This window comes from Molossus molossus, unplaced genomic scaffold (genome assembly GCF_014108415.1).
Source record: "Molossus molossus isolate mMolMol1 unplaced genomic scaffold, mMolMol1.p scaffold_m16_p_23, whole genome shotgun sequence".
NCBI classification, from domain to species: Eukaryota; Metazoa; Chordata; class Mammalia; order Chiroptera; family Molossidae; genus Molossus; species Molossus molossus.
In genome coordinates, this window is record NW_023425359.1 from 7,487,855 (window position 1) to 7,499,983 (window position 12,129).

General features: G+C 51.8%; 1 protein-coding gene across 1 annotated transcript in view; it reads right to left on the reverse strand.

Annotated features, from left to right (window-relative positions):
• GALNT2 (polypeptide N-acetylgalactosaminyltransferase 2) overlaps positions 1–12,129 on the reverse strand; it is a 164,696-nt gene that overhangs the window by 25,215 nt on the left and 127,352 nt on the right. The window contains exons 4-9 of the mRNA XM_036277437.1: positions 11,660–11,758; positions 11,333–11,400; positions 11,028–11,093; positions 5,556–5,677; positions 3,534–3,621; positions 82–169 (exon numbers count right to left, since the gene is read on the reverse strand). Coding sequence (XP_036133330.1) covers positions 82–169; positions 3,534–3,621; positions 5,556–5,677; positions 11,028–11,093; positions 11,333–11,400; positions 11,660–11,758 — 531 coding nt within the window. The remainder of the gene's footprint in view (positions 1–81; positions 170–3,533; positions 3,622–5,555; positions 5,678–11,027; positions 11,094–11,332; positions 11,401–11,659; positions 11,759–12,129) is intronic.

Genomic DNA, 12,129 nt, shown 5'->3' on the forward strand with positions numbered 1-12,129 from the left:
TGGGGCAGCGGGCGACGAGCCCCACCGGGTCTCTGGGGCAGGGCCAGAGCCCGGGGGCTGACCCACGATCCTGGCACTTACTTTATGGGGGCGACCGGGTTCCCCTGCCGGGACCTCCTCTGCTCAGGTGTCATGTAATCCCATTTGAACACCAGGTTCCAGTCAAAACCTGCAACCAGACGACAAACGTGGGTGCTGACGGGAACTGGCCGAGGCTCCGGCACCCGCGTCCCTCACAGCTTAAAAACACTGGATATATGGGTGAGACTCATGAAAACTACACCGTGCAAAACAGAAACAAACAAAAAACACAACAAAGCGCAGATGCGGCGGGAGGAGGGCAGCGGGCAGGGTGCACTGAAATCTGTCCCCAGAGAGCTCACCCGGAACAGGACGTGTGGACGAGGCTTTTCTGAAACAAAAATGCTACGAACAAGTGTGAAGTGAGAAGAGGTCCGGGTGGCGGCACCGCAGCACCCAGGGGCTGCGCGCTGGCGAGAAGATGGGGTGGAAGGTCTGCCCCCCGCTTCCAACACTGCTCCAGCGCAGGGGACAGATGCTGGTCCCCAGGCCTGCAAACTTCTCGCTTCAAAACAAAATCGCTTTCCCTTGCCAGTCGACAGACAATACTGTACTAGTTTCAGGCGTACAACTTAATGATCAACAGTGTACGGCGTCTTCAGTATCTCTTGATTGTAACCAAACCCCATTCGAGGCAAAAATGACCTTGGGCGAGGTGGGACAGGGAAAACTTTTAGGTGAAAAGGAGCCAAAAGTAGCAAAGCGGACAGCAAGCTTCGGCTTCTGTCAACCTGGCATCTGCCCTGACTCACTTTCAGAGTCCACAGCTGCACAGGGGTGAGCCTGGGGCTGCCGCCGGGACGTGGGTCCGGCACTGTCAGGCCGCTGGCCCCGGCTCTCGCCCACTCAGAAGGGACCACACACCGAGCCCCTGGCACCCGCACACCCCCCTGCGCCCCTCTCCAGACGCAGGCGAGCAGGTCTGGGCCGCGCCGGCTCATCGGTCTGCATCTCCGAGGGTCTGACAGCCAACCTCAGTACCCCAGGACCACCCCCCCCCAGCTCTGTCTCTGGAGCTCTCTGCCGGCAGGCTTACGGCCAGCAGGGCTGTGCGATGCCCGAGTTGAGTTCTCGCCTGCACACTCCGGAGGCAGGGTCTGTCTGTCCTGACAGCCCTGGTGTCCGCAGTCCGAGCAGGGCAGGGCGGGAGGTGGGGCGTGGGTCTCCCGGCTGGCTCAGCATACTTTATGGCTCAACCAGAGGCACAGAATCAAAAAGGTCCCCGGCTGTCCCTGCGAGTGGAGTCAGTGGCTGGGGGGCCAGGGGCAGGGGCACTGACACAGCTCAGGAAACTGACCCGGGCCCCAGGCGGATTCCCGAGGAGTCCGCTCGGCCCGAGGCAGCCAGCCTAACATCAGCCAGAAACAACAAAGCCCGGCTGCGTAGGAACAGAGAAAGCAAAGGCCCCCCCTGGCCGGTCCATCTAACGCTACCGGCATTTTTGGAATGTTCACTATAATTTATTAATTTGCTCCAAAAAGATAAACTATATTAGATTATAAGAATCTTCTAAAAACATCACCCCTGAATTTTTTTCCCTAAAGGGATTTCACACAATGCTCTTAGTGTGAAGTTGGCCCCCGTTCTTGGGATCTGGCAGGAGGCCTGCACCCCACGCCAGAGCATCTCGGGGTCCCCACACCGGCTCTGTCACAGCAGTGTCATGGGAGAAAGCCCGTCACAGCTCCGCTCTGGCAAATGCCCGAGGAGCAGGACATTCTGAACCCTCGGCGCCGTGACAGTGAGGGGTTGTCCTCCAGAGCCCCGCACCTTCTCACCAGTTGCTAAGAATTGCCCCTGAACTCTGTTTCCCAACCTCGGTCCTCCCAGCATGAATGACCTCTTGCTGACGCCTTGACGGGGGAGCTGCTCAGCCACATCCCTGACCTCACGCCAGCCCCTCGCAGCACGATGATCATCACCCCACTTTCCAGACGGGGGCGCCGAGAGTACAAGTGAACGGTCGCCCCCGGGGGCATGGCCTGAGGGTGGCAGGCAAAAGCTCCGGTCTCTAACTGGCCCCAGCATTCTGTTTTTTTGTGTCCAATTTTATAGTTTTACTGTTTTCTTTTCTGATGTTGGACTGTCCGTGTGTCTGTCTGGAACAGCCCATCTTCCAGTTAGCTCAAAGAAGCCCCTTGTTTCAGACGGGAAGTGGGATGCGGGGCAGCTGGACGAGAACTCCCCGACCCCGGGCGTGAAGGATCGATAGTGAATAAAGCGCAGCGACAGGCGAGGCCGTGGTGGCCCTTCCGGCTGCCGGGAGCAGTCCTGCGACCTCCGGGCTCTCAGCCGACTTCTGACGGGCGAAGCTGCCAACCAGCTGGGATCCAGAGCACGGAGCACTCATTACTGGGGAGCACAGGTCATCCCTACACAATCCCGGGGACACAGGGACAACGGGTAGGAGCCAGATGTTAACAGGGCCAGGTCCTTGGACGGGGCTGGTGTGAGTCCTGCATGTCCATCTGCATCATGAGATCAGCGGCTCTCCAGGTGTGGTCCAGGACTCACGGGGGGTCCACAGACACTTTTAGGGGGTCTGTGACGTCAAAACTACTTTTATATTTACACGGAGACCTTACGTGCCTCTGTTGAGCTCATTCTTTCAAAAGCACACGATGGAATTTTCTGGAAGCTGCAGGACGTGTGATGTCGGCACTCTGATGGACCACAGGACTTGTATTTGCCTCATCTTGCGCTTTATCGATTTCTCGACTTTACTTTCTAATGCAGCAAGTGCTGATTTTAGAGCTCATATGACCTGAAGTTTTTCGGGACTTTCGATACGTTTTAAGAAGGTAAAGAGGTGCTAGACAGACCATTCTGGGGGCTCCTTGTGGGGTGGGTCTGAGGGCACACACCTGGAGGCTGCGAGGACCGACAGGACACCGGTGTGGTCACTCAGACACAGGTAACCAGAAGTGAAGCAGGACCTGGGGGGTCCGGGTGGGGAGGAGGGGCCATAACCAACCACATGTTGGGGGAAAATCAGCAGGACTGGGTGACTAGTGAGCAGGAGTCAGGGGTGACCAGGCGGATGGGTTTGCCACCAGGACGCTCAGGCTGTCAGAGGAGCTGGCACGGAGGAGGAGGCCCAGACGGGCTCCGCGGAGCTAAGCCGCTGGCGCCCACCACATACCACCTGTCACCCTGCAGTCTCCGCATCCCGGGCACCTGGGGGCCGAATCTGCTCTGATGAGCAGGGACACCAGAACTGTGCTGAGCCACAGGTCACAACAGCTCGGAAGGTCAGATACGAGAAGCACAGGAAACAGGGAAGCTCTCGGAGGAAGCAAGGTTCTCTCGCGCTCTTTACGGGGCGGTACTTGCGGAGCGCAGACGCTCGGAGGACAGGCTGCTGTCCCTGTCACCATGACTCTTAGTGGGGGCAGAGCTCACAGGCCGCGTAGACAGGAAGAGCAAGGCAGGGGACCGTGAGTGGCACCTACCGCCTTTTAAGTCAGCGGATGCCCCCACGTACTGAAAGTTGTCCATATTGATGACATCGATGATGGGCGACACAACCCGAGTCCTGTCCTGGAATACAAACGAAGAAAAGACAAGAGTAGGTATTGAAACAGAAGCCAGTCCCCCAAAGAAGGCATTAGTTCTGCAGTTACGGCGACACCCGGCTGCTCCCCCAAATCCGCCCTATGGAGACCCAGCCCGCTCAGCCCAGCGCGTGCTCTTCGCCGTCAGACAGACTGGTGCCGTTGCCCCGAGGGACAGACGGGGCCGGTGTGCAGAGTCGTGCCCCGAGGTGAGACACTGTGGGCACGGGGCAGTTCCGGCATCTGTGCCCTCAGCTGAAGGCCTGGACAACACTGGTGTGTCCCCAGGGTCCTTTCTGTTTCCCCAGATGTCAAAACTTCAACCACAGGGCTGCCTTCACCCCGACAGAACCTAAGCGCAGCTGCACTTGAACAGCGGTCATTTGTGAGCTGCAGTGACCCTCAGGGCCGGGCTCAGGGCCGAGATGCCCACATGGCGAAGCCAGGACTGTGCTCCTCTGAGCGTGTGACCGCTGTGTGACGGGCAGAGAACCGACAGTCCACAGCACAGGGAAACTGCACTGACCAGCGGTCCCTAGACTCTCAGTCTGCCTTACAAGAAGACAGTTTCCCCCACACTCGGGCGTTTCTTTATGCTACCCGCCACTGTTCTGGTAAGAGACTTCACGAATACGAGGCCTTTTAACTTTCCTGCCCTCTTTAAATTCGGATGGTTGGTGCTGGTGCGAGACACTGGCCCATGCTTTCCTGAGCCGTCCCCAGAACCCCGTGTTAGCCAGAAGAAAGACTTCAAAAACCAGACCAGCCGAGCTAAGAGCAGGAAACCTCAGGGAAGCACGCGGAGTATCCCAGAGCCCCCGGCAGCCAGGTGCACAGCCGCAGGGAGAGCAGAGGAGGCCCTTCCTTGGTGCCCGGCTCCGTCTGGCCAGGGCGCAGGGGCAAGGACACCTCTGCTCTACTGCCCAGTCCACCTGAGCTACTTTTATCTCCTCTGATAGGGCTGGACTTAGTGAGAACGAGTATTCTCAACTCTCTGCATCCGCAGGTTAGGAAGGGGTCCTTGAAGGAATTCTGACAGTGGCCTGCGCACACCCAGTGCCTGGGCTCTCGCCTGCGGGCGGCCTCTGCTCGCCTGGGACAGCCTGGTGGAGCCAGAAGCCGGCGGCGCAGCCAGGGCGGGTCTTCTCTTAGCGAGGCGTGTGCTTGTTGTGAGACGCCCGGGCCAGGGTGAAACCGCTCGCAGACCTGGCTGCGCCACCTGACTGTGTGACTTACGCAAGTTCCTCGGGTGCCGCGTGGGGCGACAGCTGGACAGAGGTAACTGTACAGTGCTAGCACTGCCTACTGCTCAGTCAGCAGCCGCGACCAGGGTGATCGCATGCCAGCAGCCCGTGCTCACTTAGCACGTGGTGACGCACTGCTGTCAACTCTCCCTGCTGCTGTAAAAGGAGTGACTTGCTCACTACATTTCTCCAGAACCTTCATTAAGTTTGCTTGTTCACTCCAAGGAAGCGCTTTCTTAGTAGGGAGGAGAGAAAGTCAGCAGACAAGCAGAAGGAAAGCGAAATGACCGACGGCCAATCCTACTGCTAGGGATGATGTTCACAGATGCACAGAGCATGTCGCGGACGCCGCGACAGCCTCCCCCAGGAGCCAGAGCCTGTGCTCCGGAGCGACCCCAGCTTGCACCCCTCAGTCGCCAGCAACAGTAGCAAGAGTCACATGGCACTGCCAGGCAGGGTCCTAAGCACTCTGCCCCTTTGACACAGAGGACTGGTTGCAAAGCGACAAGGAAGAAAGAACCTCCTAAGAAGTGGGCCTCACACCAGCCCAGTGTTCGCCCCCCTCTGCTGATCCCTGCCGCCTCCTTGCCAAGCGAGTGTCCCCTATGGCTAGACTCCTCCAGTGCACACCTGTCCCAGAGGCACCAAGGACAACGGCAGCGCGAGCGGACCTCACCTCGGCCACCCGCTCCAGCAGGGGCTCCAGCCAGTGCTCGTTGCACTCACAGTGGCTGTCCAGGAACGTCAGCACCTTGGCCTGGGCCGCGTCGGCCCCCCGGACCCGCGAGCGCATCAGGCCTGCGGAAGGGAGTTCAAAGCACGTCAGGGGAGAGCACCGCACGCGGGCGCCGCAGCCACGCCTCGCCCCCCCTCCCCACGCCCACGGGGACGCAGGCGGGCGGAGTGCCGCACACTGGAGCCGGAGGGGCCCCGACCTGTGGTTCCTGAGAGTTCTGTCAGGACTTTGTTAAAGTTAACTGGATGACAGAGGGACAGCTTTCTTAGAAATCCTGCCTTCCGAGAAAGGCCCTCACATACCGATGTCTGCTTCATCAGGCAACTGAACCGTGGGACTTTTAAAGCCTTCTCCTCTGACAGAGTAACAGAGGTTTCTAATTAACTGGGCTAAAGAAGGTGTCACCCAGACACTTCAGGTGCTAATGGTGCTGATTTTAATGGTGATAATTTAACAGTGTTGCAAGAATCTTTGTCATCTAAGACTTAACACAAGCCCAATAATATAAATGACAAAGCCCAGTTTATTAGCTTTTACACAAAATTAGTCACACTATTTGTCAAATTACATAGTTTATATATTTGCGATCTGTTAATAATATCCATTTTTTAATCACAGAAAGTCTTACCATAAATAGCATATTTATCCCTAGATGATGTTGTCATAAATGGCTTTACTATGTAAGCTAGGCTTACCTAGTAAATGAAGGTGATGCAACTATTCACACAGTGAGGACCAGTGTTCTTTTTTTTTTTATATTTTGTTCATATAGAGTGGGGGGGGGGAGAGAGAGAGAGAGAGACAGACATTGACGTGAAAGGGACACATCGAGTGGCTGCCACCCTCACAATCCAACCAGGGCCGGGGACAAACTGCAACCGAGGCACATGCCCTTAGTGGGAACCGAACCGGGTCTCTCCGGACCACAGGCCGACGCTCCAACCGCTGAGCCAAACCGACCAGGGCAGGACCAGTGTTCTTAAGTTTCTTCATACACAGTGGCCAAATGGGTTTTCAATGATATTTATAAAGCTGTATGCTAGAGTAGGGACAAAAGATTTCTCTTTCTGGAATTGCAAAGTAGTGTACAAGCTACTTTGGGCAAACCCTCACTGAAAAGCAGCCAGAAGCAGGCAGAAGCTAGAGGGGATTCAACCCTTAAGAGAAGAAAATCACAGAGTGAAATCCTGTTTATTTGGTGTGTCCCTGAGGCCACTGTCAACACACTGCAATGCAGCCTTCCGGCTTGAGGAGCCAGAGGACAGAGCTCAGGGTTTCTGCAGTGCCGGGAAACTGAAGCGGGGATCCTGGAAAGAAAGCAAGCCCCCAATCTGATAACTTCCCTTTAAGTCCTTGGCTGACTCCTGAACATGCAGGCTCAGGGGCGGCCCCACGGAGTCTATGAAAAGAAATAGCTTAGAAGGCAGAGAAAACTGAGATTTCAGCTGGTATCCACCATGGGGACACAAAGTTTGGAACTTCAGTCCCACCAAGTTGAAAGGGCTTGGTGAATGCCTTCATTCATAAACTCCAGAAGGAACACATCTAGGAAGGCAGCTAGGTCTCAGGAATTAGATTCACCCAGGGGATACTCATCCTAGCAAAGTACAGAAACACGCCTACACAAGTTCAAGGTCACCATCCAGTAATTTCACTGCCAAATATAACAAAGATCAACACTCTTTAAAGAAAGGTAACAGAATCAATTGGCTTTACAACATATAAAAAAATTACTAGGCATCAGTAAAAATAGGAAAATGTGATCCATACCCAGGAGGAGAAAAGACAAAAGAAACTCACCTTGAGATGATTTCAGATCTTGGAATAAACAGATGAAAAATGTTAAAGCAGCTATTATAAGAACTATGTCTACAAACTCAAAGGAAATGATGCGTCTGAGGAGTGAACAGATAGGAAATATCAGCAGAGAAATGAAAACTATAAGAAAGAATCAAATGAATACTCTAGAATTGATAATTGCTATTATCTGAAATGAAAAATTCAATGACTAGGTTTAGCAGCAGACTGGAGATGGCAGAAGGACCACTGAACTTGGAGAGAGAAGAGGGAGGGAGGGAGGGAGGGAGGGTGGGAGAGAGAGAGAGAGAGAGAGAGAGAGAGAGAGAGAGAGAGAGGGAGGTGTGTGACCTATGGGAAAATATCAAGTAACATAACATGTGCAACTGGAGTTCAGGAATGAGGCAGAAAAAAATACATGGAAAAATGAACGGCTAATAAGTTCCCAAATTTTGGGGGCAAAAAGATCAACATACATATCCCAAATTTTGGCGGGGAAAAGATCAACTTACGTATCCTGAGTCAGGATAAACACAAAGAAAACTAAATCTATGCACCTCATAATCAAACTGCTAAAAACCCAAGATAAAGGGACACTGGAAAGCAGCCAGAGGAAACGACCCGTAACATACAGGAGACCGTTCCGACAACAACTGCATCCCAAAGAGAAAACAGGCCTGAAGACACTGCCCCTCGAAGAAAAGACATTTCTCAAGTGTTGCAGGAAAAGCAGAATGGTTAACTCAGAGAATTCTACTCAGGGAAAACGTTCTTCAATAATGGACAAAGAAAGACTGTTCAGATAAACAAAAGCTGAGAGATTTTGTTGCCTACAAAAAAACCCAGAAAGTTCTCTGGGTCGAAGGGAAATAACACGAGATGGAAACGCCAATCTACGCAGAGAAATAAAGATTCTGGAAATGAAAAACAGGAGGATAAATTTACCAGTCCATATGTATATTCTTCTCTTGATTTCTCTAAAAGATACTGGTTATTTAAAGCGAACACTTGAACCCTTCCTTGTGAGGTTTAAAACACACGGAGAAGAGAAACACATGGCAACAGTGTATATACTTCGGGAACGGAGATGGAATTAAAATACAGGAGAAGAGAAACACATGGCAACAGTGTGTACTTCGGGAACGGAGATGGAATTAAAGGGCAGCAAGGCTCCTATACCCCATGGGAAGTGTCCTGACACTGAATCTAAGATCGTTACCACCGTTACCACCGAAAGATGTTGTAATCCTCAAAGCAACCGCGGGTATGAATGTACGTTGAGGGCATTATGCTAAGTGAAGTCAGAGAAAGAAGAATACTGTGTATCTCACTTATATGTGGAATCTAAAAACTCTGAATTCATAGAAACAGAACAGATTGCAGCTGTCACAGGCAAGGGGTGGGGAGTGGGGGAAATGGTGAAGGTGGTCAAAAGGTATAAACATCTACTTATAAGTCCTGGGATGTAATGTACAGCATGATTGCTATAGTTAATAACACTGTATTGTATATTTGAAAGTTGCTAAGAGAGTAGACCTTAAAAGTTCTCATAAGAAAAAACAATTGTAACTATGTGAGGTGGTGGAGGTTAATAAAACTTATTATGGTGATTGGTGCATGATATATACATAGATCAAATCATTATGTACACCTTGAGTGGATACAATGTTTTGTGTCAATTTTGTCTCAATAAAACTGTAAAAAATAAATTAATGCAAAAGAAGCCAGGACAGTAGAAACAGAGTTAAAAAACAATGAGACAAATAGAGAACTTGGATTATGAGTGAGGTTTCGCCCTATTGCTGTCATTAAACAGCTATATGACCTCGAGAAAGGACCTAACCTCTTTGGACTTTAATAGTCCCTCTGCAAAACGAGAGAGAAGGATCAGGTTTTCAACTTTCCGAGCACCTTAGAATCATCTAAGTAGCTTTACAAATGCAGATGCTCAGGTCCTGCCCCTAGAAATACAGACCTTTTGTTTACTTGTGGGTAGGGTCAAGGCATGGTCATTGTTCAGGTTTTCCAGGGATTTTAATAAACTGTCACACTAAGAACTGCTGGCACAATAAACCCCGAACTCTAATACTGAACCCAAGGCTACTCCTTTACTGCCATGAATTTTATGCAACTGATTTTCTCCATCGTATAGTAGCATCACTACAAGCCCCTGTGTGGATCTTTAAATATATGGGATCTATACACACACATACATATAGACATGCATGCACGTGTGCACACACACACCCATACACACATGCACTTATACTGTGTGCACATTTTCTCTCCACATGTACTTCACCTGCTCCACACAGACCCACCATAACCTGGCTTCACACAACTGCCCATCCTCACCCCTTCCCAAAACAACACATCCATGGGGTTTCTTACCCAAATGAACCTCTTAACATACAAGTTTATGTTTAGAAACTTCTTTTTATCTGTAAGAGGTTTAAAGGCACTAATATGGTTAGCGACTGATCTGTCAGTTATAAAACGCCAACACGAAAAGTCTTTCTGTCCCCTCTTCTCCCGCCTCCCCCTCCTCGCCCCATGCCAACAGATACTTCAGGTTTAAATTCAAAAAGTTCCTACGTAGCTTGTTTAGGGCCAAATGCAAATACAAAGTACAAGATTGTGATTGATTCTAAGCTTGGGAAACAGATGTGAGTCCAGCACACAGAGCTCACTTAGGGGCAAGGCTGACTCCATTGTTTATGTATCTGGAACATCTGGATGGATGATCTTATAGTTGGGTAAAATATGGTGTGGATGACGTGGCCCTCATAGGCCAAATAATTTTATTGGCTTATTAGATTCTTGCTAAGAAAAGCCGCATTCCCTGACTCCAGCTGGACTGCTCAGGGAACCAGAAGGAGGACACATGGATCAAAGCAGGCGGCCACCCGTCAGGCCAGCAGGAGGCCGCAGACAGCAAGAATCCCCGTGTTTTATGGTTCTGCCCAGGACTCTGGGGGCCCACCCAGCTCTCCCACAGCTCTGATGCAATGGCTGCTAATTACACTGTGAATTTCCCTTCCTTTCCAATACTTCAAAGTAAAACCTTCCCCCTCTGCAGTCACTCACAACTGCTAATAAAGCAGACTCGACGAGCCCGGCTCCAGCGAAGACCAGACTGACTGTAGGTTTGAGGCTGGAATCCAATAGGCGTGTAATTGAGGTGCTGGCCCCCTTTCAGGATGGCTCACCTTCGGCAGGCTGTCAGACTGGACTCTCCGCTATTTTATCAGATGCCTGGAGCATGGGGTCATTCAATTTCCCATTGCTAAATGTTTGTTTTTCTTCTAAACTCTAGTGGTACTCAGGGGACTGATAAAACTTCCTAGGTTGTGAAAGAAGGAGCGAAGCCAATTTTCTAAATACATAAATAAAAATGTCATTTGAACTCTTGCCCTAGTATACAAACAATTTCAATTAGTTCAGCTTTGAGTGTCTTTCCTATGTTTGCCGAGAGGATCCCAGGAGGCTCTGACAGCGGGAGACAGACAGAAAGACTGCAGAGTTAATTGTTCTTTTCGCCGAAACCTTTCTTCAAGTTATTACTGGGCTCAGGAAAAGTCAGACCGTCTGGTACTGAATTAAGAGGAGTCTTACCTTCTCGCCGATCGTTTCTGAGAACCCGCACTTTCTCAATTTTCCCCAAGAGAGCCCCGTCCTCAGCTGGGAGAAAAAGAGAAGCAGAGCATTTGAACCCCAAGTTCGTAAAAGGCTTTGTTTCTGTTCATCAGTAGTTCTCGGGCATCTGCGGGCATCACAGAGGCCCCTCTTCCTTCCGTGGCCCTGATCCTGCCTTTCGTAACCTGCCGTGAGCAACTATGCCACAGGGGGCTGGTGCCCGGGAGGGGCTGGTGCCCGGGAGGGGCCGCTGCGGGGAGAAACCAACCAGTCCTGGTACTTACGGTCGTTACTGTAGTCATCCACCAAGATGATTTCTTTTATGAGGTGGGGCGGGCTTTTCTTGAGCACACTGAGAAGAGACAAGAGAGATAAAGGTTGTAGGCCTTTAGAGTGTCACCTGGGATGGGGAATCCTCCTATCTTCACCCCGATCCTTGGCTGGAGGAGACATCGCCCCTCCTTGTTCTGTACACTCAAGTGACCTGCCTGCACCCCCAGAGAGCACAGACCTGGCTGTGCCGGGGACACAGCTGCGTGCAGTGTCCCTTCGAGGGCATGCCCTCCGGGACCTACAGCAGGTGGGCAATGGGTATCATCTCCTGGCCTCACCTGACCACTGTCCTCAGCAAGGCCGACCTGGCTTCATTGTGAAACGTGATCACCACGCTGGTGGCCGGCAGATCCACCCGCCACTGCTTCCGCTGACACCTGAGGAAGAGAAAGCGTGTCCTCTGAAAGCCATGCCGGGCCCCGGGAGAGCACAGGCAGGTCGCCACCGGAGGGACACCCAGGACGAACCTACTGTTTGCAGGAGGCTCTGGCCTATTCTGAGACGCAGTGACAGCGAGACACAGGGAAACAGAAAAATACAACCGGAGTTACATTTGAAAAAAGGAACGAGTCCGACACAAAACAACATATTGAGAGCGCCTTTCTAACATGTTCAAGAGAAAGGTGTTTTGAAACAGTGGGATCCCACGTACACGTCGTGGTGGTTACTCCCAGGGCGGGCCCAGCTGTGAGGTTGCGCCCCCCTCGTCTTCGACTGCCGAGAGCAAGCACGAGGGCCGTCTCTGGAA